This window comes from Triticum urartu, chromosome 7A (genome assembly GCF_056163025.1).
Source record: "Triticum urartu cultivar PI428250 chromosome 7A, HENAU_Tu73, whole genome shotgun sequence".
NCBI classification, from domain to species: domain Eukaryota; kingdom Viridiplantae; phylum Streptophyta; class Magnoliopsida; order Poales; family Poaceae; genus Triticum; species Triticum urartu.
In genome coordinates, this window is record NC_141879.1 from 521,322,091 (window position 1) to 521,348,112 (window position 26,022).

At 46.8% G+C, this 26,022-nt stretch overlaps 1 protein-coding gene across 1 annotated transcript; it reads left to right on the plus strand.

The window, feature by feature from the left end:
* Positions 1-24,644: 24,644 nt before the first annotated feature.
* Positions 24,645-24,968, plus strand: LOC147960246 (uncharacterized). Its single transcript, XM_087533227.1, has one exon. The coding sequence runs from the start codon at positions 24,645-24,647 to the stop codon at positions 24,966-24,968; it is 324 nt and encodes a 107-aa protein (XP_087389353.1).
* Positions 24,969-26,022: the final 1,054 nt, after the last annotated feature.

Sequence of the window (26,022 nt, forward strand, 5' to 3'; positions counted from 1 at the left end):
TGATAGATCGAACGCCAAATAAAATAAATAAGAATAAATTGCAGCAAGTTATTTTTGTATTTTTGGTTTAATAGATCTAAAAAATAAAAGGCAAATAAAATAGATCGCAAAGGCAAATAATATGAGAAAGAGACCCAGGGGGCGTAGGTTTCACTAGTGGCTTCTCTCAAGAAAAATAGCAAACGGTGGGTATGAAGGAAATATGCCCTGGAGGCAATAATAAAGTTATTATTTATTTCCTTATATCATGGTAAATGTTTATTATTCATGCTAGAATTGTATTAACCGAAAACATAATACATGTGTGAATACATAGACAAACAGTATGTCACTAGTATGCCTCTACTTGACTAGCTCGTTGAATCAAAGATGGTTAAGTTTCCTAGCCATAGACATGATTTGTCATTTGATTAACGGGGTCACATCATTAGAGAATGATATGATTGACTTGACCCATTCCGTTAGCATAGCACTTGATCGTTTAGTTTGTTGCTATTGCTTTCTTCATGACTTATACATGTTCCTATGACTATGAGATTATGCAACTCCCATTTACTGGAGGAACACTTTGTGTGCTACCAAACGTCACAACGTAACTGGGTGATTATAAAGGTGCTCTACAGGTGTCTCCGAAGGTACTTGTTGGGTTGGCGTATTTCGAGATTAGGATTTGTCACTCCAATTGTCGGAGAGGTATCTCTGGGCCCACTCGGTAATGCACATCACTATAAGCCTTGCAAGCATTGCAACTAATGAGTTAGTTGCGGGATGATGTGTTACGGAACGAGTAAAGAGAGTTGCCGGTAACGAGATAGAACTAGGTATTGAGATACCGACGATCGAATCTCGGGCAAGTAACATACCAATGACAAAGGGAACAACGTATGTTGTTATGCGGTTTGACCGAAAGATCTTCGTAGAATATGTAGGAGCCAATATGAGCATCTAGGTTCCGCTATTGGTTATTGACCGGAGACGTGTCTCAGTCATGTCTACATAGTTCTCGAACCTGTAGTATAGCGACCCGACCTCAGATGGTCAAGTCTCTGTGCATTAGTGTCATCCCTGGATCGGTAATGCTGACACACATAGTACTCAAGGATTTATAACAGAGTAGCAATCACACACTTATTACATCGAAAAGTCTAAAAGAGAACTTATTACAATAATATGGCTTAAGGCCATCTAATGCGATAACAGCGGAAGGCTTGGAAGATAAGGTGAGTCCATCAACTCCAACGGCATAGCTAAGCTGCATGGCAACGACCTAACGAACCTTAATCCTCGTTTGAAAAGTCTGCAACATAATACGTTGCAGCCCGAAAACGGGTCAGCACATGGAATATGCTGGCAATATAACACAGTAGAGCAGAAACAGAATAATGCTATCACTACATGCATATATGGCTGGTGGAAAGCTCTATGGTTATAGTTTTGCCAAAAGCCAATTTTTTCCTACAACAAAGGAATAGATTTTAATTTAACTATCATGGTGGTTGAAACATCATTGAGAAGGTACCCCCAACTCAATCCCAACTAAAGTGATTAACAACCCAACAGTATTAATTAAACATGGTGAGATCCATGTGATAACCCAAGTACTAGATACTCGAGAATTGTCCATAACTGGGGACACGGCTAACCATGATTAGATTGTACACTCTGCAGAGGTTTGCGCACTTTTCCCCACAAGACTCGATCGCCTCCGTTGGATTTCTCGCACTACATGGTGTTTGAGAAACGGATGACCGAGACACAGTCTTTCAGAAACATTAGCTCTCTACTCTGGGTAGACCATACCAAACCTACAAAACCCACTACCCGCTGATCTACCTCTTCAAGAGCTTCACGTAACTTACTCAACTATGCTAGAGCCCATAATAGCTTGTGGCTGCACACGGAAGTTTCTAGCATGAACCATCTCAGTTCCCTTTGAGCCTGGGTGGCGGTCCATAGGAAGATCACACGGGTACCCCAGGATTTCCAAAAAAACAGACAACACTGGGTTCCCCAGGTGCCTCAATCCACCCAGTTGTTTGATTAAGTTGCCACCTTAAGTTGAACCATTAATTAACAATCTCACACCTGACATGAATTTCACTCAAACCGAAACCACGTCTACGAGCATAGCATAGCAATATAAGCAATACGTAGAAGTAACTCCCAAGGGTTTGAATATAACAGGGCAATAGGTTCTACCTCAGCAACTACTTCCCAACCCACAAGTTAATGACATCCTAATCATGCAATGTTTGAGGATTGGAACTAATGCATAAAAACTGGGTAATAATGGGATATGATCAAAGTGTTACTTGCCTTGCTGACGATCCGCGAATCCTAGAGACTCGTAGTAACACGCTTCGCACTCTGGGAATTCTATCGCAAGCAAACAATAACATACATAACTAACAAGCAACGAAGAACAAGCAAAACTCAAATAAGAGAGGTTGGCCAGAAAGTTCAACTTAAGAACTCCGGTACGCAAAAAGAATCAAATCAAACGAAGCAACGAAAGTCAAACGGCGAAAGAAAGAAGCTTCGTTTACTAATCTGAAACTAGGTCAAATTTTACAGTAGAGAAAACTTGTTTGAGTTGGTTAAAGGAAAGAGGGTTTCGAGACAAAACTCCAGGCGCTTGAATCGCCTGATTCTGATAAACGAGCGAAAAGATAAACAGAATCTAAGATCGGATCAGAAATCGCGATCAGAGAAAATCACGGAATAAATCCGATAAAAGAAAACTCACGAACATACTAAAGAACGAGCATTCGTTAGTTGTAACTAACGGGCGAGGAACTGTTCGTTAAAAAGAACGTTCGGATGAACGTCCGCTACCTAGAAGAACCGAGAGAGAAAAAACCAGCGAATCCGAAAAAAAACGGATCTATGGTTTCTAAAAAAACCGAACGGTCTTTATAAAAAAACGGCAGCGGGGCGCGGCGGCTACCTCCAGCGAGAGGTCCGGCGAGGCGAGGCAGTGGCGGGCGGCGGCTTGCGGGGAGAAGGCGCTCGGCGGCGGCGCGAGATGCGGCGGTGGCGGCGGCAGGTGGCGGCGGCGACAGCAAGCGGCGGCGGCGACGACGGCAAGCGGCGGCGGCTTGGCGTGGCGCAGGCGGCGGTGGTGGTGTGGTGTTGGGGGCGGGGTGGCGGCGTATATAAAGGGGGTGGGGCAGCGACTTGGAGGAGGGGGCAAGGCGCGGCGGAGGCGGAGTCCAACTCGGACTCCGGTCTGAGTGGCGGCGGCGGCGCGCGCGCGCGCAGGAGGCTGCGGCGGCAGCCTGGCGTGGCTGGGCCTTAGGCCCAGTCGGTGCGGGAACCTTTTTTTAAAAAAAACTTCACCGACCGAAATAAAATCCTAGAAAAAAATAAAAAACCTAAAAATGCCAAAACAAATTTTCACCGTCTAAATAAAATATTTAGGACGAGTTGAACATTTTCTTGGCCCTAAAATGCAATTTTGAAAACGTGCAAATTTTCTAATGCAAATAAAATCCGAATAAAACCAAATAAAATCCAATAAATGATTTTAATTTTTTTCCTCCAATATTTCAATGATTTTGGAGAAGTCATATTATCTCCACTCATTTGATTTAATATGGAATATTTTTCGGAGAGAGAAAATATTAAAATCAAAAATCCTCATTTCATTATTTGATAAAAATCAAATATGAAAACCGGAAAATCCCCAACTCTCTCCGTGGGTCCTTGAGTTGCTTAGGATTTCGAGGATTGCGGAACGGAAATGCAATAAATCATGATATGCATGGATGATCTATGTATAACATTCCAAATTGAAAATTTGGGATGTTACAAACCTACCCCCCTTAAGATGAATCTCACCCTCGAGATTCGGGTTGGCTAGAAAATAGGTATGGGTGGTCCTTGCGGAGATCGTCCTCTCGTTCCCAGGTAGCTTCATCCTCGGTATGGTGGCTCCACTGAACTTTGCAAAACTTGATAACCTTACTGCGGGTGACTCTGCTGGCAAACTCAAGAATCTTAACTGGCTTCTCCTCGTAAGTCAAATCACTGTCCAACTGAATCGCCTCCAAGGGTACTGTATCTCTTAATGGTATATCAGCCATCTCAGCATGACACTTCTTTAGCTGTGAAACGTGGAACACATCGTGGACTCCTGACAATCCCTCAGGTAACTCCAACTTGTAGGCAACTTCTCCCATCCGTTCCAAAATGCGATACGGTCCTACAAATCTCGGGGCTAACTTTCCTTTAACTCCAAACGTTTCACTCCTCGCAAGGGCAATACTCGCAGATATGCTCTATCTCCAATTTCGTAGGTTACCTCCTTGCGTTTTGAGTCTGCATAACCCTTCTGACTGGACTGAGCAATCTTCAGTCGGTCTCGGATCAATTTTACCTTCTCCTCAGATTCTTTAATCAAGTCTGGTCCAAAAAGCTGTCGGTCTCCTACCTCATCCCACATCAACGGTGTTCTGCACCTGCGTCCATACAGGGCTTCAAAGGGTGCCATCTTCAAACTGGCTTGGTAGCTATTGTTGTATGAGAACTCTGCATACGGCAAATTGTCATCCCAACTAGATCCATAATCTAGTGCACAGGCTCTCAACATGTCCTCCAAGATTTGATTGACTCTCTCAGTCTATCCATCTGTCTGTGGGTGAAACGCTGTACTGAACTCCAATCTCGTTCCCAGAGTCTGGTGTAACTGATGCCAAAACTTTGAAGTAAACTGTGTTCCTCGATCAGATACGATGGTCCTCGGAACTCCATGCAGACATACGATCCTGGACATATAGATCTTGGCCAACTTTGCACTTGTATAGGTGGTTTTCACTGGGATGAAGTGAGCTACTTTGGTCAAACTATCAACTACTACCCATATGGAATCATATCCTGCTTTAGTCCTGGGTAATCCGGTGATAAAGTCCATGCCAAGTTTATCCCACTTCCATTCGGGTATCGGCATAGGCTGTAACAGTCCTGCTGGCTTCTGATGTTCTGCCTTAACTCTCTGACATACATCACATACGGCTACATACTCGGCAATATCCTTCTTCATACCAGTCCACCAGAAACGTTCCTTCAAATCCAAATACATCTTGGCGTTTCCGGGGTGTATCGAGTATGGTGAGTCATGGGCCTCTTGAAGTATTAACTTCCTGATCTCCTGGTTGTTGGGCACATAAACTCGGTCCTCAAACCATAGGGTATTGTGCTCATCTTCATGAAAACCTTTGGCCTTTCCTTTGCCCATCTTCTCCTTTATCTCGGCAATCTCTTTATCATCTTTCTGAGCTTCCCGAATCTTGTCCAGCAATGTCGACTGAACCTCCATTGTGGCAATGAACCTTCTACGTACAATCTCTAATCGAAGTTCCATGATGTCCTTTGCTAATTCCTTCGGCAGTCCTTTACTTTCAAGGATATTACCATAGCTCTTCTGAATCAATGTGTCTGCTACGACATTGGCCTTTCCTGGATGATAGTGTAGCTTCATGTCATAATCCTTTATAAGCTCGAACCATCTTCTCTGCCTAAGGTTCAGCTCCTTCTGGGTGAAGATGTACTTCGAACTCTTGTGATCCGTGTACACATCACAACGGTTTCCAATAAGGTAATGTCTCCAAGTATTCAACGCATGCACTACGGCTGCTAGCTCCAAATCATGCATAGCATAATTCAACTCATGAGGTTTTAGTTGTCGTGAGGCATACGAAACAACTCTTCCGTCCTGCATAAGCACACATCCAAGTCCTAAGCGAGAGGCGTCGCAATACACTTGGAACTCCTTATGTATATCTGGCTGTACTAGCACTGGGGCTGTAGTCAAACGTTTCTTCAACTCCTGGAAACTTGCTTCACAATATTCTGTCCATTTAAACTTGGTATCCTTCTTCAACAGTTCAGTCATTGGTTTTGCAATCTTGGAAAAATTCTCAATGAATCTCCGGTAGTATCCTGCGAGTCCAAGAAAACTGCGGATCTCGCTAACTGAGGTGGGTGCCAACCATTCCGTGACTGACTAAACCTTGCTGGGGTCTACTGCTATACCTTCTCCTGATATAACATGTCCAAGGAATCCGACTTCCTTCAGCCAAAAATCGCATTTGCTAAACTTAGCATACAACTAGTGTTCCCTTAGCTTCTCGAGAACTAAACGCAAATGCTCTTTGTGCTCCTCCTCGTTCTTCGAGTATACCATGATATCATCAATAAACACCACAACAAACTTGTCCAAATACTCCATGAACACCTTGTTCATCATGCTCATGAAATAGGCAGGGGCGTTAGTCAGTCCAAACGACATGACCGTGTACTCGTATAATCCATATCGCGTTGTGAACGCCGTCTTTGGTATGTCCTTCTCTCGTATCTTCAACTGATGATACCCTGATCATAAACTGATCTTTGAGAACACTTTAGCTCCTTGCAACTGATCAAACAGATCGTTGATCATCGGTAGTGGGTACTTGTTCTTTATCGCCACTTCATTCAAGGCTCGATAATCAACAACCATCCTTAGGGATTTATCCTTCTTCTCAACCAAAAGTACTGGGGCTCCCCAAGGTGATGAACTTCTTCGGATGTATCCTTTCTCCAATAACTCCTTGATCTATTTCTTAATTTCTTCCAGATCATTTGCGGGCATCCGATAGGGTCTCTTGGATATTGGTCCTATTCCTGGTAACAGCTCCATCAAAAACTCAATGTCTCTGTCCGGTGGCATGCCTGGTAACTCCTCTGGGAAAACATCTGGTTAATCCTTTACTACCGGCACTTCCTCCTGAACAACTGCCGTAAGGGCATTCACTTGGCTCCTTCTTGGCACATGCCTAGGCACATACTTAATCCTTTTTCCCTCCGGGGTGGTGAGATAAATCGACTTACTCGCACAGTCAATGCTTCCTCCATACTTTGACATCCAGTCCATACCCAATATCACATTCAATCCTTGCAACTCCAAGATAATTAGGTCGGACGGAAACACATGTGTGCCAATGGTTAAGGGTATCTGGTCACACCATCGGCTAGCCATATATTCTGCTCCGGGTGAACTCACTAAAAGAGGGGTCCTAAGGGTTTGGGCTGGTAATTTAAACTTATCCACGAATCCCCTTGATATGTATGAATGCGATGCACCAGTATCGAAAAGAACAAGAGCCATAAATGTCTTAACCAAAAACTTACCTATTACCGCGTTCGGCTGCTCTTCAACCTCCTCCATGTTAACATGGTTCACTTGTCCTTTGTTGAATGGATTGGGCTTCTTCCCAGTGCTTCCATTTCTGTTTCCATTCCTTCCTTCAGGGCAATCATTGGCATAGTGCCCTGTCTTCCCGCACTTAAAACAGGTAACCTGACTTAAGTCTCTTTTGGCGGGAGTGGACGGGTTGGAGCGGTTTTGATTATTGTTAGCTCCGTTCCCATTCCCATTCTTAGCACCACTGTGGTTATGTGATCCTCCTCCAGTGTGGTTGTGACCTCCATGGTTGTGAACAAGTCCTCCCGAGTTCGGGGTTAGGCGAGGCTTCTGCTGAGCTCCTGAGTTATACTTCCCTTGTCCATACTTTCTCTTGCGGCTCTCAATCTGCTGTTGTTTCCCTTCAATCATAAGAGCCTTATCTACCAACTCCTAGTAGTTGTTGAAGGTTTCTACCATCAACTGCATGCTCATCTCATCATTCATCCCTTCCATAAACTTCTCCTGCTTCGCGGCATCTGTGGCCACATCATCAGGGGCATAGCGTGATAACTTGCTAAACTCATCCACGTACTGAGCCACAGTACGGTTCCCCTGGCGTAGGTTGCGGAACTCCCGCTTCTTCATCTGCATAGCTCCAGTTGAGACATGGGCGGTGCGGAAAGCTTGCTGAAACTGGTCCCAAGTGACGTTGGCTACAGGAAAAGTGGCTGTGTAATTCTCCCACCATGAGGCTGCTGGTCCATCCAATTGATGTGCGGCAAAGCGCACCCTCTCAGCATCTGTGCAACCTGCGGTGTTCAACTCCCTTCCAATACGGCGTAGCCAATCATCAGCAACTATAGGCTCGGTGCTACTGGAAAACACCAGCGGCTGTAACCTTAGAAAACGGGCTAGGTTGTCCACTGGCGGTGGGTTGTTGTTGTTGTTGCCCTGGTTCTGAACTAGCAATTGCATCAAGGCATTCTGCTGCTGGATCAACTGGGTGAGCTCCGGTGGGAAAGCAAAACTGGGGTCACGTCTCGGAGGCATCTGAGGGGTTTAGATGGGAGAGATTTAGAATAGAAAAGGGGTCTAATGAGAAAGCACTACCCATATGCACATGAGACAAACACAATCATTTCGCTCAATCAATCAAGCAAGGGCATACAAGCGGTCTACAACTATCGCACAAGTGCTCACTACTACTACATACATGGGGAAAATACTACTAATAGTTGGTGGTCATCTAGAAATTTTGATCGGTGGAAGACTCCATGATGTCTGCTCCAGCTTCGTCTTCAAAGTCATCATCACTAGGGTCGGAGTCAGTGTCGTCGATGATGATGTAGTCCTCGGGGCGTATTTCCTTGGGTTCTTCTTCCTCTTCTATTGGTGCTGGTCCTCCCATGAATACTCCGATCTTCTTGACTAAGTCGTCATTCTTCTCCAGTAGTGTCTTGATTTCCTCCTCATATCCATCGCGGGTAAACTTGAGTTCTTCCTCCAGCTCGATGATCCTAGTCTTTGCCTTCTTCAAGTCCATCATGTCCGCGCACATCTTGTTTTCCTGACGTCGGATGTGCTGGTTTAATTCCTGGATGAAAGCTGCAATGGATCTATCATTCCTGGTGCCGATTACTTCCCATTGCTCATCTCGGCGCCCACATATTTGTTAAATAGTGTCCTTAAGCTCCCTGTTGTAAACTTCTCCAATGCGTCCCATTGTAATGTGGGCTGCCATGCTCTTGCCTAGACTCCAGGTTGGTGCATCGAAAGAAAATTCTATGGGTTTAGAGGTTGGCGAGAACGTCCTTCCTAGAACTTGTACTTGAATCATCCAGCGCTCTTCTTCTGGTAAAGTGGCGTTGTACGTCCTGGTGAAGCTTGGTATTCCAATGTTCAAGTACCTAGTGACTTCCTTCAAGTGGCGTCCAAAAGGTGTGTCCTCATCCGGTTGTGCAAACTTGTTCTTCATCTCTGTCATCCTAAAGAGTAGAAAAATGGAGAGGAGTCAAAAATGAGAAGAGAAGTGTGACCTAGGGTTTATCTTAGTGGTCGTGTCCTACACTCAGCGTGTGCTCCGATACCATCTTGTAGCGACCCGACCTCAGATGGTCAAGTCTCTGTGCTTCAGTGTCATCCCTGGATCGGTAATGCTGACACACACGGTACTCGAGGATTTATAACAGAGTAGCAATCACACACTTATTACATCGAAAAGTCTAAAAGAGAACGTATTACAATAATATAGCTTAAGGCCATCTAATGCGATAACATCGGAAGGCTTGGAAGATAAGGTGAGTCCATCAACTCCAACGGCATAGCTGAGCTGCATGGCAACGACCTAATGAACCTTACTCCTCGTCTGAAAAGTCTGCAACATAATACGTTGCAGCCCGAAAACGGGTCAACACATGGAATATGCTGGCAATATAACACAGTAGAGCAGAAACAGAATAATGCTATCACTACATGCATATATGGCTGGTGGAAAGCTCTATGGTTATAGTTTTGTGAAAAGCCAATTTTTCCCTACAACAAAGGAATAGATTTTAATTTAACTATCATGGTGGTTGAAACATCATTGAGAAGGTACCCCCAACTCAATCCCAATTAAAGTGATTAACAACCCAACAGTATTAATTAAACATGGTGAGATACATGTGATAACCCAAGTACTAGATACTCAAGAATTGTCCATAACCGGGGACACGGCTAACCATGAATAGATTGTACACTCTGCAGAGGTTTGCGCACTTTTCCCCACAAGACTCGATCGCCTCCGTTGCATTTCTCGCACTACATGGTGTTTGAGAAACGGATGACCGAGACACCGTCTTTCAGAAACGTTAACTCTCTACTCCAGGTAGACCATACCAAACCTACAAAACCCACTACCTGCTGATCTACCTCTTCAAGAGCTTCACGTAACTTACTCAACTATGCTAGAGCCCATAATAGCTTGTGGCTGCACACGGAAGTTCCTAGCATGAATCATCTCAGTTCCCTTTGAGCCTGGGTGGCGGTCCATAGGAAGATCACACGGGTACCCCAGGATTTCCAAAAAAACAGACAACGCTGGGTTCCCCAGGTGCCTCAATCCACCTAGTTGTTTGATTAAGTTGCCACCTTAAGTTGAACCATTAATTAACAATCTCACATCTGACATGAATTTAACTCAAACCGAAACCACGTCTACAAGCATAGCATAGCAATATAAGCAATACGTAGAAGTAACTCCCAAGGGTTTGAATATAACAGGGCAATAGGTTCTACCTCAGCAACTACTTCCCAACCCACAAGTTAATGACATCCTAATCATGCAATGTTTGACGATTGGAACTAATGCATAAAAACTGGGTAATAATGGGATATGATCAAAGTGTTACTTGCCTTGCTGATGATCCGCGAATCCTAGAGACTCGTAGTAACACGCTTCGCACTCCAGGAATTCTATCGCAAGCAAACAATAACATACATAACTAACAAGCAACGAAGCACAAGCAAAACTCAAATAAGAGAGGTTGACCAGAAAGTTCAACTTAAGAACTCCGGTACGCAAAAAGAATCAAATCAAACGAAGCAACGAAAGTCAAACGACGAAAGAAAGAAGCTTCATTTACTAATCTGAAACTAGGTCAAATTTTACAGTAGAGAAAACTTGTTTGAGTTGGTTAAACGGAAAGAGGGTTTCGAGATGAAACTCCAGGCGCTTGAATCGCCTGACTCCGATAAACGAGCGAAAAGATAAACAGAATCTAAGATCGGATCAAAAATCACGATCAGAGAAAATCGCGGAATAAATCCAATAAAAGAAAACTCACGAACAGACTAACAAATGAGCGTTCGTTAGTTGTAACTAACGGGCAAGGTACCGTTCATTAAAACAAACATTCAGACGAACGTTCGCTAACTAGAAGAACCGAGAGAAAAAATCAGCAAATCCGAAAAAAACGGATCTAGGGTTTCTAAAAAACTGAATGGTCTTTATAAAAAAAGCGGCGGCGGGGCGCGGCGGCTACCTCCAGCGAGAGGTCGAGCGAGGTGAGGCAGCGGCGCTCGGCGGCGGCGCGAGCTGCAGCGGCGGCGACGGCAAGCGGCGGCGGCGGCTTGGCGTGGCGCGGGCGGCGGCGGTGGTGTGGTGTTGGGGGCGGGGTGGCGGCGTATATAAAGGGGGTGGGGCAGCGACTTGGAGGAGGGGGCAAGGCGCGGCGGAGGCGGAGTCCAACTCGGACTCCGGTCCGAGTGGCGGCGGCGGCGGCCTGGCGCGGCGGTCTGGCGCGGCTGGGCCTTAGGCCCAGTCGGCGCTGGAACCTTTTTTTTTAAACTTCGCCGACCGAAATAAAATCCTAGAAAAAAATAAAAACCTAAAAATGCCAAAAACAAATTTTCACCGTCTAAATAAAATATTTAGGACGAGTTGAACATTTTCTTGGCCCCAAAATGCAATTTTGAAAACGTGCAATTTTTCTAATGCAAATAAAATCCGAATAAAACCAAATAAAATCCAATAAACGATTTTAATATTTTTCCTCCAATATTTCAATTATTTTGGAGAAGTCATATTATCTCCACTCATTTGATTTAATATGAAATATTTTTCGGAGAGAAAAAATATTAAAATCAAAAATCCTCGTTTCATTATTTGATAAAAATCAAATATGAAAACCGAAAAATCCCCAACTCTCTCCGTGGGTCCTTGAGTTGCTTAGGATTTCGAGGATTGCGGAACGGAAATGCAATAAATCATGATATGCATGGATGATCTATGTATAACATTCCAAATTGAAAATTTGGGATGTTACACGTAGGGTCCGCACACTTAAAGTTCGATGACGGTTATATTATGAGTTTATGTGTTTTGATATACCAAAGGAGTTCGGAGTCCAGGATGAGATCGGGGACATGATGAGGAGTCTCGAAATGGTCGAGACGTAAAGATCGATATATTGGACGACTATATTCGGACATCGGAAAGGTGATTCGGGTATTTTCGGGAGTACCGGGGAGTTACGGGAATTCGTATTGGGCCTTAATGGGCCATACGGGAAAGGAAAGAAAGGCCTCAAAGGTTGGCCGCACCCCTCCCCATGGGCTGGTCCGAATTGGACTAGGAAGGGGGGAGCCCCTTCCTTCCTTCTCCTTTTCCCTTCCCTTTCCTTCCCTCCTACTCCTACTACTTGGAAGGGCTCCTAGTTCTACTAGGAAAGGGGGAATCCTACTCCCGGTGGAAGTAGGACTCCCCTAGGGCGCGCCATAGAGAGGGCCGGCCCTCCCCCTCCTCCACTCCTTTATATACGGGGGCAAGGGGCACCCCAAAGATACAACAATTGATCTCTTGATCTCTTAGCCATGTGCGGTGCCCCCCTCCACCATAATCCACCTCGATCATATCGTAGCGGTGCTTAGGCGAAGCCCTGCGTCGGTAGAACATCATCATCGTCACCACGCCGTCGTGCTGACGAAACTCTCCCTCAACACTCGGCTGGATCGGAGTTCGAGGGACGTCATCGAGTTGAACGTGTGCAGAACTCAGACGTGCCGTGCGTTCGGTACTTGATCGGTCGGATCATGAAGACGTACGACTACATCAACTGCGTTGTGCTAACGCTTTCGCTTTCGGTCTACGAGGGTACATGGACAACACTCTCCCCACTCGTTGCTATGCATCACCATGATCTTGCGTGTGCGTAGGAAATTTTTGAAATTACTGCGCTCCACAACAGTGACATCCGAGCCAGGTCTTATGCGTTGATGTAATATGCACGAGTAGAACACAAGTGAATTGTGGGCGATATAAGTGATACTTCTACCAGTGTGTCACACTTTGGTTCGGCGGTATTGTTGGATGAAGCGGCCCGGACCGACATTACGCGTACGCTTACGCGAGACTGGTTTTACCGCCGTGCTATGCACACAGGTGACTAGCGGGTGTTAGTTTCTCCAAGTTTAGTTGAACCGAGTGTGGCTACGCCCGGTCCTTGAGAAGGTTAAAACAGCATTAACTTGACAAACTATCGTTGTGGTTTTGATACGTAGGTAAGAACGGTTCTTTCTTAGCCCGTAGCAGCCACGTAAAACTTGTAACAACAAAGTAGAGGACGTCTAACTTGTTTTTGCAGGGCATGTTGTGATGTGATATGGTCAAGACGTGATGAGATATAAGTTGTTGTATGAGATGATCATGTTTTGTTGAAGTTATCGGCAATTGGAAAAAGCCTTATGGTTTTCTATTTATTGCATAAGATGCAAGTGCCAAATAATTGCTTTACTTTATCGCTATGCGATAGCAATAGTTGCAAGAGCAATAGTTGGCGAGACGACCATGTGACGACACATTGATATAGATCAAGATGATGGAGATCATGGTGTCATGCCGGTGACGATGGAGATCATGACGATGCTTTGGAGATAGAGATCAAAGGCACAAGATGATGATGGCCATATCATATCACATATTTTGATTGCATGTGATGTTTATCTTTTATACATCTTACTTTGCTTAGTTATGACGGTAGCATTATAAGATGATCTCTCACTAAATTTCAAGATAAAAGTGTTCTCCCTGAGTATGCACCATTGCCAAAGTTCGTCGTTCCCAGACACCACGTGATGATCGGGTGTGATAAGCTCTACGTCCATCTACAACGGGTGCAAGCCAGTTTTGCACACGCAGAAATACTCGGGTTAAAATTGACGAGCCTAGCAGATGCAGATATGGCCTTGGAACACTGGAGACCGAAAGGTCAAGCGTGAATCATATAGTAGATATGATCAACATAATGATGTTCACCATTGAAAACTACTCCATTTCACGTGATGATCGGTTATGGTTTAGTTGATTTGGATCACGTGATCACTTAGAAGATTAGAGGGATGTCTTTCTAAGTGGGAGTTCTTAAGTAATATGATTAATTGAACTTAAATTTATCATGAACTTAGTCCTGGTAGTATTTGCATATCTATGTTGTAGATCACTAGCTCGCGTTATTGCTTCCCTATATTTTAGATATGTTCCTAGAGAAAACTAAGTTGAAAGATGATAGTAGCAATGATGCGGACTGGGTCCGTGATCCGAGGTTTATCCTCATTGCTGCACAGAAGAATTATGTCCTTGATGCACCGCTAGGTGGCTGACCTATTGCAGGAGGAGATGCAGACGTTATGAACGTTTGGCTAGCTCAATATGATGACTACTTGATAGTTTAGTGCACCATGCTTAACAGCTTAGAATCGGGGCTTCAAAGGCGTTTTGAACGCCATGGAGCATATAAGATGTTCCTAGAGTTGAAATTGGTATTTCATACTCATGCCCGTGTCGAGAGGTATGAGACCTCTGACAGTACTTTGCCTACAAGATGGAGGAGAATAGCTCAACCAGTGAGCATGTGCTCAGATTGTCTGAGTACTACAATTGCTTGAATCAAGTGGGAGTTAATCTTCCAGATAAGAGAGTAATTGACAAAGTTCTCTAGTCACTATCACCGAGTTACTAGAACTTAGTGATGAACTATAATATGCAAGGGATGACAAAAGTAATTCCCAAGCTCTTCGTGATGCTGAAATCGACGAAGGTAGAAATCAAGAAAAGCATCAAGTGTTTATGGTTGACAAAGACCACTAGTTTCAAAAAGGGCAAAGGGAAGAAAGGGAACTTCAAGAAGAACGGCAAGCAAGTTGCTGCTCAAGTGAAGAAGCCCAAGTCTGGACCTAAGCCTGAGATTGAGTGCTTCTACTTCAAAGGTACCGGTCACTAGAAGCGGAACTGCCCCAAGTATTTGGCGGATAAGAAGGATGGCGAAGTGAACAAAGGTATATTGGATATACATGTTATTGATGTGTACTTTACTAGTGTTTATAGCAACCCCTCGGTATTTGATACTAGTTTAGTTGCTAAGAGTAGTAACTTGAAACAAGAGTTGCAGAATGAACAGAGACTAGTTAAGGGTGAAGTGACGATGGGTGTTGGAAGTAGTTCCAAGAATGATATGATCATCATCGCACACTCCCTATACTTTCGGGATTAGTGTTGAACCTAAATAAGTGTTATTTGGTGTTTGCGTTGAGCATGAATATGATTTGATCATGTTTATTGCAATACAATTATTCATTTAAGTTAAGAATAATTGTTATTCTGTTTACCTGAATAAAACCTTCTATGGTTATACACCCAATGAAAATGGTTTGTTGAATCTCGATTGTAGTGATACACATATTCATAATATTGAAGCCAAAAGATGCAAAGTTAATAATGATAATGCAACTTATTTGTGGCACTGCCATTTAGGTCATATTGGTGTGAAGCGCATGAAGAAAATCCATGCTGATGGGCTTTTGGAATCACTTGATTATGAATCAGTTGATGCTTGCGAACCATGCCTCATGGGCAAGATGACTAAGACTCCATTCTCCGGAACAATGGAGTGAGCAACAGATTTGTTGGAAATCATACATACTGATGTATGTGGTCCCATGAATATTGAGGCTCGCGGCAGGTATCATTATTTTCTGATCTTCACAGATGATTTGAGCAGATATGAGTATATCTACTTGATGAAACACAAGTCTGAAATATTTGAAAATTTCAAAGAATTTCAAAGTGAAGTGGAGAATCATCGTAACAAAAATAAAAGTTTCTACGATATGATCGCAGAAGTAAAATATTTGAGTTACAAGTTTGGCCTTCAGTTAAAACAATGTGAAATAGTTTCACTACTCACGCCACCTGGAACACCACAGTGTAATGGTGTGTCCGAACGTCGTAACCGTGCTTTATTAGATATGGTGCGATCTATGATGTCTCTTACCGATTACCACTATCGTTTTGGGGTTATGCATTAGAGACAGCTACATTCACGTTAAATAGGGCACCATCTAAATCCGTTGAGACGATACCGTATGAACTGTGGTTTGGCGAGAAACCTAAGCTGTCGTTTCTTAAAGTTTGGGACTACGATGCTTATGTGAAAAAGTTTCAACATGATAATCTAGAACCCAAATCGAAGAAGTAAATCTTCATAGGATACCCAAAAGAAAAATGTTGGGTACACCTTCTATCACAGATCTGAAGGCAAGATATTCATTGCTGAGAATGGATCCTTTCTAGAGAAGGAGTTTCTCTCAAAAGAAATGAGTGGGAGGAAAGTAGAACTTGATGAGGAAACTATACCTGCTCCCTTATTGGAAAGTAGTTCATCACAGAAATCTGTTCCTGTGACTACTACACCAATTAGTGAGGAAGCTAATGATGATGATCATGTAACTTTAGATCAAGTTACTACCGAACCTCGTAGGTAAACCAGAGTGAGATCCGCACCAGAGTGGTATGGTAATCCTATTCTGGAGGTCATGTTACTTGACCATGACGAACCTACGAACTATGAGGAAAGCGATGATGAGCCCAGATTCCGCGAAATGGCTTAAGGCCATGAAATCTGAGATGAGAGCAAAGTATGGACTTTGATTGACTTGCCCAATGATCAGCGAGCCATTGAGATTAAATGGATCTTCAATAGGAAGACGGACGCTGATAGTAGTGTTACTATCTACAAAGCTAGAATTGTCGCAAAAAGGTTTTCGACAAGTTCAAGGTGTTGACTACGATGAGAGTTTCTCACTCGTATCTATGCTTAAGTCTGTCCGAATCATGTTAGCAATTGCCGCTTTTTATGATTATGAAATTTGGCAGATGGATGTCAAAACTGCATTCCTGAATGGATTTCTGGAAGAAGAGTTGTATATGATGCAACCGAAAGGTTGTGTCGATCCAAAGGGAGCTAACAAAGTGTGCAAGCTCCAGCGATCCATTTATGGACTGGTGCAAGCCTCTCGGAGTTGGAATAAACGCTTTGATAAGTTGATCAAAGTATATAGTTTTATATAGACTTCCGGTGAAGCCTGTATTTACAAGAAAGTGAGTGGGAGCACTACAGCATTTCTGATAAGTATATGTGTATGACATATTGTTGATCGGAAATAATGTAGGTTTATTCTGCAAAGCATAAAGGAGTGTTTGAAAGGAGTTTTTCAAAGAAAGACCTTGGTGAAGCTGCTTACATATTGAGCATCAAGATCTATAGAGATAGATCAAGACGCTTGATAAGTTTTCAATGAGTACATACCTTGACAAGTTTTTGAAGTAGTTCAAAATGGAACAGTCAAAGAAAGAGTTCTTGCCTGTGTTATAAGGTATGTCATGCTGTGTACCAGATCTATTGTATACCCTACACTGTGTTTGGCAAGGGAGTAAAATAGTGATCTAGGAGTAGATCACTGGACATTGGTCAAAATTATCCTTAGTGGAATAAGAATATGTTTCTCGATTATGGAGGTGACAAAAGGTTTGTCATAAAGGGTTACGTCGATGCAAGTTTTGACACTGATCTAGATGACTCAAAGTCTCAATCTGGATACATATTGAAAGTGGGAGCAATTAGCTAGAGTAGCTCCATGCAGAGCATTGTTGACATAGAAATTTGCCAAATACATACGGATCTGAATGTGGCAGGCCCGTTGACTAAACTTCCCTCACAAGAAAAACATGATCACACCTTAGTACTCTTTGGGTATTAATCACATAGTGATGTGAACTAGATTATTGACTCTAGTAAACCCTTTGGGTGTTGGTCACATGACGATGTGAACTATGGGTGTTAATCACATGGTGATGTGAACTATTGATGTTAAATCACATGGCGATGTGAACTAGATTATTGACTCTAGTGCAAGTGGGAGACTGAAGGAAATATGCCCTAGAGGCAATAATAAAGTTATTATTTATTTACTTATATCATGATAAATGTTTATTATTCATGCTAGAATTGTATTAACCGGAAACATAATACATGTGTGAATACATAGACAAACAGTATGTCACTAGTATGCCTCTACTTGACTAGCTCGTTGAATCAAAGATGGTTAAGTTTCCTAGCCATAGACATGAGTTGTCATTTGATTAACGGGGTCACATCATTAGAGAATGATATGATTGACTTGACCCATTCCGTTAGCATAGCACTTGATCGTTTAGTTTGTTGCTATTGCTTTCTTAATGACTTATACATGTTCCTATGACTATGAGATTATGCAACTCCCGTTTACCAGAGGAACACTTTGTGTGCTACCAAATGTCACAACGTAACTGGGTGAATATAAAGGTGCTCTACAGGTGTCTCCGAAGGTACTTGTTGGGTTGGTGTATTTCGAGATTAGGATTTGTCACTCCGATTGTCAGAGAGGTATCTCTGGGCCCACTCGGTAATGCACATCACTATAAGCCTTGCAAGCATTGCAACTAATGAGTTAGTTGCGGGATGATGTGTTACAGAACGAGTAAAGAGACTTGCCGGTAACGAGATTGAACTAGGTATTGAGATACCGACGATCGAATCTCGGGCAAGTAACATACCGATGACAAAGGGAACAACGTATGTTGTTATGCGGTTTGACCGATAAAGATCTTCGTAGAATATGTAGGAGCCAATATGAGCATACAGGTTCCGCTATTGGTTATTGACCGGAGACGTGTCTCGATCATGTCTACATAGTTCTCGAACCCGTAGGGTCCGCACGCTTAAAGTTCCATGACGGTTATATTAGGATTTTATGTGTTTTGATGTACCGAAGGAGTTTGGAGTCCCGGATGAGATCGGGGACATGACGAGAAGTCTCGAAATGGTCGAGACGTAAAGATCGATATATTGGACGACTATATTCGGACATTGGAAAGGTTCCGAGTGATTCGGGTATTTTCGGGAGTACCGGGGAGTTACGGGAATTCGTATTGGGCCTTAATGGGCCATACGGGAAAGGAGAGAAAGGTCTCAAAGGTTGGCCGCACCCCTCCCCATGGGCTGGTCCGAATTGGACTAGGGAGGGGGGATCCCCCTTCCTTCCTTCTCCTTTTCCCTTCCCTTTCCTTCCCTCCTACTCCTACTACTTGGAAGGGCTCCTAGTTCTACTAGGAAAGGGGGAATCCTACTCCCGGTGGAAGTAGGACTCCCCTAGGGCGCGCCATAGAGAGGGCCGGCCCTCCCCCTCCTCCACTCCTTTATATACGGGGGCAGGGGGCACCCCAAAGATACAACAATTGATCTCTTGATCTCTTAGCCGTGTGCGGTGCCCCCCTCCACCATAATCCACCTCGATCATATCGTAGCGGTGCTTAGGCGAAGCCCTGCGTCGGTAGAACATCATCATCATCACCACGCCGTCGTGCTGATGAAACTCTCCCTCAACACTCGGCTGGATCGGAGTTTGAGGGACGTCATCGAGTTGAACGTGTGCAGAACTTGGAGGTGCCGTGCGTTCGGTACTTGATCGGTCGGATCATGAAGACGTACGACTACATCAACTGTGTTGTGCTAACGCTTCCGCTTTCGGTCTACGAGGGTACGTGGACAATACTCTCCCCTCTCGTTGCTATGCATCACCATGATCTTGCGTGTGCGTAGGAAATTTTTGAAATTACTGCGTTCCCCAACAGGGTAAACAAATTACAGTTGGCCAATTGATAGAACTTCAAATAATCATGACGATATCTAGGCAATGATCATTATATAGGCATCACGTCCAAGATTACTGGACCGACTCCTGCCTGCATCTACTACTATTACTCCACACATCGACCGCTATCTCGCATGCATCTAGTGTATTAAATTCATGGAGAAACAAAGTAATGCAATAAGAACGATGACATGATGTAGACAAGTTCTATTTATGCAGAAATAGACCCCATCGTTTTATCCATAGTAGCAACGATACATACGTGTCGGTTCCCCTTCTGTCACTCGGATCAAGCACCGTAATATTGAACCCACTACAAAGCACCTCTTCCCATTACAAGATAAATAGATCAAGTTGGCTAAACAAAACCCAAATATCGGAGAAGAAATACGAGGCAATAAGAAATCATGCATATAAGAGATCAAAGAAACCCAAATAACTTTCATGGATAAAAAGAGATAGATCTGATCATAAACTCAAAGTTCATCGGATCCCAATAAACACACAGCAAAATAGTTACATCATATGGATCTCCAAGAGACCATTGTATTGAGAATCAAAAGAGAGAGAGAGAGAGAGAGAGAGAGAGGAGGCCATCTAGCTACTAACTACGGCCCGAGGGTCTACAAAGAACTACTCACGCATCATCGGAGAGGCACCAATGGAAGTGGTGAACCCCTCCGTGATGGTGTCTAGATTAGATCTGGTGGTTCTAGACTCTGCGGTAGCTAGAATTGATTTTCGTTGACTTCCTTGGGGTTTCTAGAGTATTGGGGTACTTATAGAGTAAAGAGGAGGTCCAGGAGGCACCCGAGGCAGGCACAACCCACCAGGGTGCGCCTGGGCCTCCTGGAGCACCCTGGTGGGTTGTGCTCCCCTCAAAGCAGCCCCCAGGTGCTTCTTCGGCCATTGGTTGTCTTCTGGTCCAAAAAAATCCACAAAAATTTTCGTTGCATTTGGTATTGATTTCCTGCGATGTAAAAAACATGTAGAAAACAGCAACTGGCACTTGGCACTATGTCAATAGGTTAGTACCAAAAAATGATAATAAAATGACTATAAAATGATTATAAAACATCCAAGATTGATAATATAACAACATGGATGTCGGAGTAATGGGCCACGGGTAGCCTAACCCGAGCCCCCGAGCCTTTCAAGACAACGGGGCCGGCTGCGCCCCTCAAAGACGTCAAGATAAAGACTCCGCCTTCTGGCGGCCGGTTGGCCAAGCGACCGACTGGTCGAAGGCGGCCGAATTCCGGAGGGCAGCATCCCGATGGGCCGACTCCTAGAGAGCGGCCTCCAGAGAGGCCAACTCCTAGCAGTCGGCCCGTGGCGCCCTCAAAGTCTGCGCCCTTATCAAAGAGACAAGACGGGGTACGGCTACAGTGCAAGCCTTCCCCCCGAATCTAGGGACAGACGTGGCCACAGTGCCCCATACAGGCGGAGATCTTTGCACGACGCGGCAATGTTGCCTCTCCCCCCATACGTCACACCTGACAGGCGGAGTCCTGTTGCCACGAAGGCCTGTCAGGTACATCTTGCAGACGGCGGGCCCTACCTAGCAGCCAGAGCCCTGAAGACGGAGGAGGCTGGGGTAGCCGGACCTCAGAGGAGCCGGCTACCAGCAGACGGCCAATCCCTCCCTTGGGCCCCATATGCCATCAACCGGATGAGACACGGAGTGGCAACAGTGATCGCCCACCAGGCGGCGGGATTGTAGCCACGGTTCCCCGACCAAGCCTGCGTCATTAGCGTTATGGCTATAGTGAGCAGCAGCCGGCAAGACCCGCAAGCAGCGGGAGCGGCTTGTCGACAACGTACCAGACCAGACGGCGGGGCCCACCAGGCGGCGAGGCCCAGCTATCAGCAAAGAGGCCGGCGACCAGAGAGAATGATGACCGGGCCCTACGCCCGGCCAGATCACCATTGTACCCCGGGGGGGTAGGCCTATATAAACCCCCAGGGCACCCATGCAAAGGGTTCGGCCCTGTTAGGACTAGACTCATACCTAGAGGAAGAGAGAGCGTGCCTGCCTTCTTCCACCTCGAGCAAACAGCTCGAGGAGCACCATTGTACCGCTTACACATTAGTGATCATGCGGAGACCCCGCAGAGCAGGACTAGGGGTGTTATCTCCTAGGAGAGCCCCGAACCTGAGTAAAGTACGTCGGCGTTCGTCTCTACGCCTCATCTCGCTTCCAGGCACCGGCGACGTTCTACTCGCTCCCACCATGATAAGCCATCCTTTCGCATATGTCACACCCAACCCCCGACATTTGGCACTCACCATGGGGCAAGGTGCACCGTCTCCCGGAGACCTGTTCTGGACGGGAACCCTGTTCCTTCCTGGCGAGCGCAGCCAGCCCGGCATGCCGGACGGCGTCTGCGTCGAGGTGCTGCATGATACGGAGATCGCCTGCGCAGCGAGCTGCCTCGCTGATCTTGTTGGCGAGATTCGCCTCTCCGGCGAGCCCGCGTCCGACGCAGGCACCAATGGCCCCGAAGCGCGCCTCGTGGGCCTCCTCGATCAGCTCCACGTCGCCAGCGAGCCTGCTACTGACTTGGAGTCGGTTGGCTCCACCGACCCGATGTTGGTCGACTCCGACACAGCTTCGCTCGACACGTTCCCCTCCAATGTGGTGGTCTACGATGAGCCGCTTCCTCGCGCGGACAGCGGAGGCAGCACCGTCACGGAGGTGCTCGTGATCAGCCACGGCGAGCACTCTGGCGGGGGCGGTCAAGACCCGTTGCAGACGGCAATGCAAGACTTGGCTGCGCCAATCCCGGAAGACGCCGACGCCGAGACGCTGGAAGCACGCCGCGTCCAGCTCGTTGAGAGCACCAACTGGCTGGCCAGCATGAGATGCCTTTCGGAGGCCTACCAGCGGGAGATGGACCATGCTGTAGGCGGCACACCGGCTCCTGGTGGGCCTAGCCACGTTGGGTTGATCAGGCAGCGTGGCATGGCCATTGCCAGCATGTTCGGGACAGACCGTCCCATCTATGCCACGCCTGCAGAGAACATACGAGTTGCACAGGCGGCAGCAGACGAGCTAGACAAGCTCGAGGGCGACGAGCGTCGCCACATGACGGAGCGAGTTCAGCAGCTCCTTGATGCGGCTGCTGGGCAGCAAGATGCCGAGTGCCGCGCTGAAACGCCCAACCAGAGAAACGATGACTCACCACCTCGCCGAGACCAAGGCGCGACATCCCGGACGCCGACTGGTGGCGTCCATGATATAAGAGACAAGGAGCCGGCTGCTAGCAGCAGACGGACTCACATCACCATCGAGCGCGACCAAGACGGCCGCCCAAGAGCAGTGCGACGGCGAGACAACTGCCCGCCGCCTCCTCCCCGCAGGGAGAGGTGCATCTCGCCGCTACCTGTTGACCACCCATCACTCGGCAACCTCCTTGTCCGCCGAGAAGGAATCAGAGAAAACGATGCCCGCCACCGGATCGACCGCCTTAATCGGTCCCTAGCACTAGAAGAGGAAGACGAGCTGGGTCCGCCTTGTTTTGGCCCCCGCATCCGAGATGAGCCCTTTCCCAAAGGGTTCACTCTCCCTAGAGATACCCCCAAGTACACCGGCTTCGTGAAGCCGGAGGACTGGCTGGTCGACTACTCCACAGGCGTCAGCATTACCAACGGCAACAGGTGCGTTGCCGTGAAGTATGTCCCCCTCATGCTCCAGGGCACGGCCCGGACATGGCCGAACAACCTGAAGCCCCGCAGCATCAACAGCTGGGTTGACTTTACTAAAGCCTTCATCCGCAACTTCACCAGCACATACAAGCGGCCGCCCAAGCCTCGCCAGCTCTCCCTGTGCGTCCAAGGCTCCAATGAGTCGACTCGCGACTATCTCACACGCTGGGCCGAGCTGCGCAACTCTTGCGAGGGCGTGCATGAGGTGCAGGCTATCGAGTACTTCACCGCCGGGTGCTGAGAGGGCACCCTCCTCAAGCACCGGCTCATCTACGACGAGCCAGCGACCCTTGACGAGCTGCTAATCATAGCAGACAAGTACGCCACAGCTGACTCCTCCGTGAAGGCGGAAATTCAAGTCAACGCGTCAGGCAAAGTGGCTCCCCAAGCCCCTCGGACCCCGGCTGGCGACGTCAGTCGGCGGCAGCAGCCGAACAACAACAAGCACAAGGCCGCACAGCCAGCTTCCACAAGCCGACAGGTGGCGGCAGTTGAAGATCGACAACCAGAAGGGCAGCCTCATCCCAAGCGTCAGAAGGGCGGCAAGCCTAACTGGCTGACCGCCTTCTAGTACGAGCGGACTCTTGATGCCCCCTGCAAGTTCCACAGCAGTGCGAAGCCATCCAATCACACCACTCGAAAGTTTCATTGGCTCACCAGGATTGCCAAGGGTGACGGACTCCAGCCCGCTCCCCCTGTCGGCCCGCCGCCTCCTCCCCCGCAGCAGCCGGCGGCTCGGCCAGTCGGCACCGTGCAAGATGATTATCCCGAGGAGCATGGGGCCTACGTCATGTTCACCAGCGTGGCCGGCGATAGGCGCAGTAGGCGGCTGGAAGTGAATGCAGTAGCATCAGAGACCCCCGAGTTCATGCATTGGTCAGAGAAACCCATTAGCTGGAGCAGAGCTGACCACCCGGAAGTGATGCCAAGCCCCGGCTCATATGCCTTGGTGTTGGACGCCACGTTCGCCACAGAGAGGCGGTCTGCCCGTTTTCCCCGAGTCCTGATAGATGGCGGCAGCAGCATCAACATTCTGTACAAGGATACCATGGAGAAATTGGGAATCAAGCAGAGACACCTTCAGCCTAGTCGGACTGTTTTCCATGGAATAGTTCCTGGCCTTTCCTTCTCACCAATCGGCAAGACTCAGATAGATGTCCTCTTCAGGGACAAAACTCATTTCTGCTGAGAGCCAGTCTGGTTTGAGGTGGTGGACCTTGAGAGCCCTTATCACGCGCTGCTTGGCCGGCCTGCCTTGGCCAAGTTCATGGCGGTCCCCCACTATGCTTACCTAAAGATGAAGATGCCAAGCTCTAAGGGAATCCCGACCGTAGCAGGAGACTACAAGAAGTCGTCCGCCTGCGTGGCAGAGAGCAGTTGGTTAGCCGAGTCCCTCGTGATCGCAACAAAGAAACGGCTCCTTGACCGGGTTGTGGCAATGGCAGGCAAGCAGCTGGAAATGTCACCCGACCCCAAGGAGTCGAAAGCCGAGGGCTCATTCAAGCCGGTTAATGAAACAAAGAAGATACCTTTGGACCCGGAGCACCCAGAGAGGTATGCTGTCATTGGCGCAAACCTTGACAGTAAATAGGAAGGCGAGCTCATCGATTTCCTCTGTGAGAATCGGGACATCTTTGCATGGTCCCCCAAAGACATGTCAGGTGTACCAACGGATTTCGCTGAGCACAAGTTACACGCCCGATCTGATACCAAGCCAATCCGGCAGCCCTTGTGCCGCCTATCATAAGAGAAAAAGAAGAGTTGTTGGAGAAGAGATAGCTCGGCTCTTGGCAGCCGGCTTCATCATGGAGGTGTTCTTTCTAGAATGGTTAGCCAATCCGGTCCTAGTGCTGAAGAAGAACAAGCAGTGGCGCATGTGCATTGATTATACCAGCCTCAACAAAGCATGCCCCAAAGATCCATTTGCTCTGCCTAGAATCAACCAAGTGATCGACTCTACAGCCGGATGCAAGCTGTTGAGTTTTTTGGATGCATACTCAGGGTATCACCAGATCAAGCTGGACCCGGCCGACAGGATGAAGACGGCCTTCATCATGCCATTTGGAGCCTTCTACTACCTGACCATGACGTTAGGCTTGAGAAATGTCGGCGCCACCTTTCAGCGTTGCATGCAAAAGTGTCTCCTCAAACAACTCGGCAGAAACGCTCATGTCTATGTGGACGATGTGGTGGTGAAGACAGAGAAGCGTGGGACGCTACTGGAGGATCTCAGGGAGACTTTCGAGAACTTGCGCCGATTTCAGATCAAGCTCAACCAGGAGAAATGTGTCTTTGGGGTACCAGCCGGCCAGCTTCTTGGCTTTCTGGTCTCAGAGCGCGGCATAGAGTGAAACCCCTTGAAGATCAAGGCCATCGAAAGGATGGAAGTACCCACCCGACTGCTGGATGTGCAAAAATTTACCAGCTGCTTGGCATCTATAAGCCGTTTCATCAGTCGGCTAGGCGAGAAGGCTCTTCCCCTGTACCAGCTCATGAAGAAAACCACCTTTTTCGAGTGGTATGACAAGGCGGACGAAGCTTTTCTACAGCCCAAGAAGATGTTGACCACCCCGCCTGTCTTGGCGGCCCCGACTCCTAAGGAACCAATGCTCCTCTACATTGCCGCTACCAGTCGAGTGGTTAGC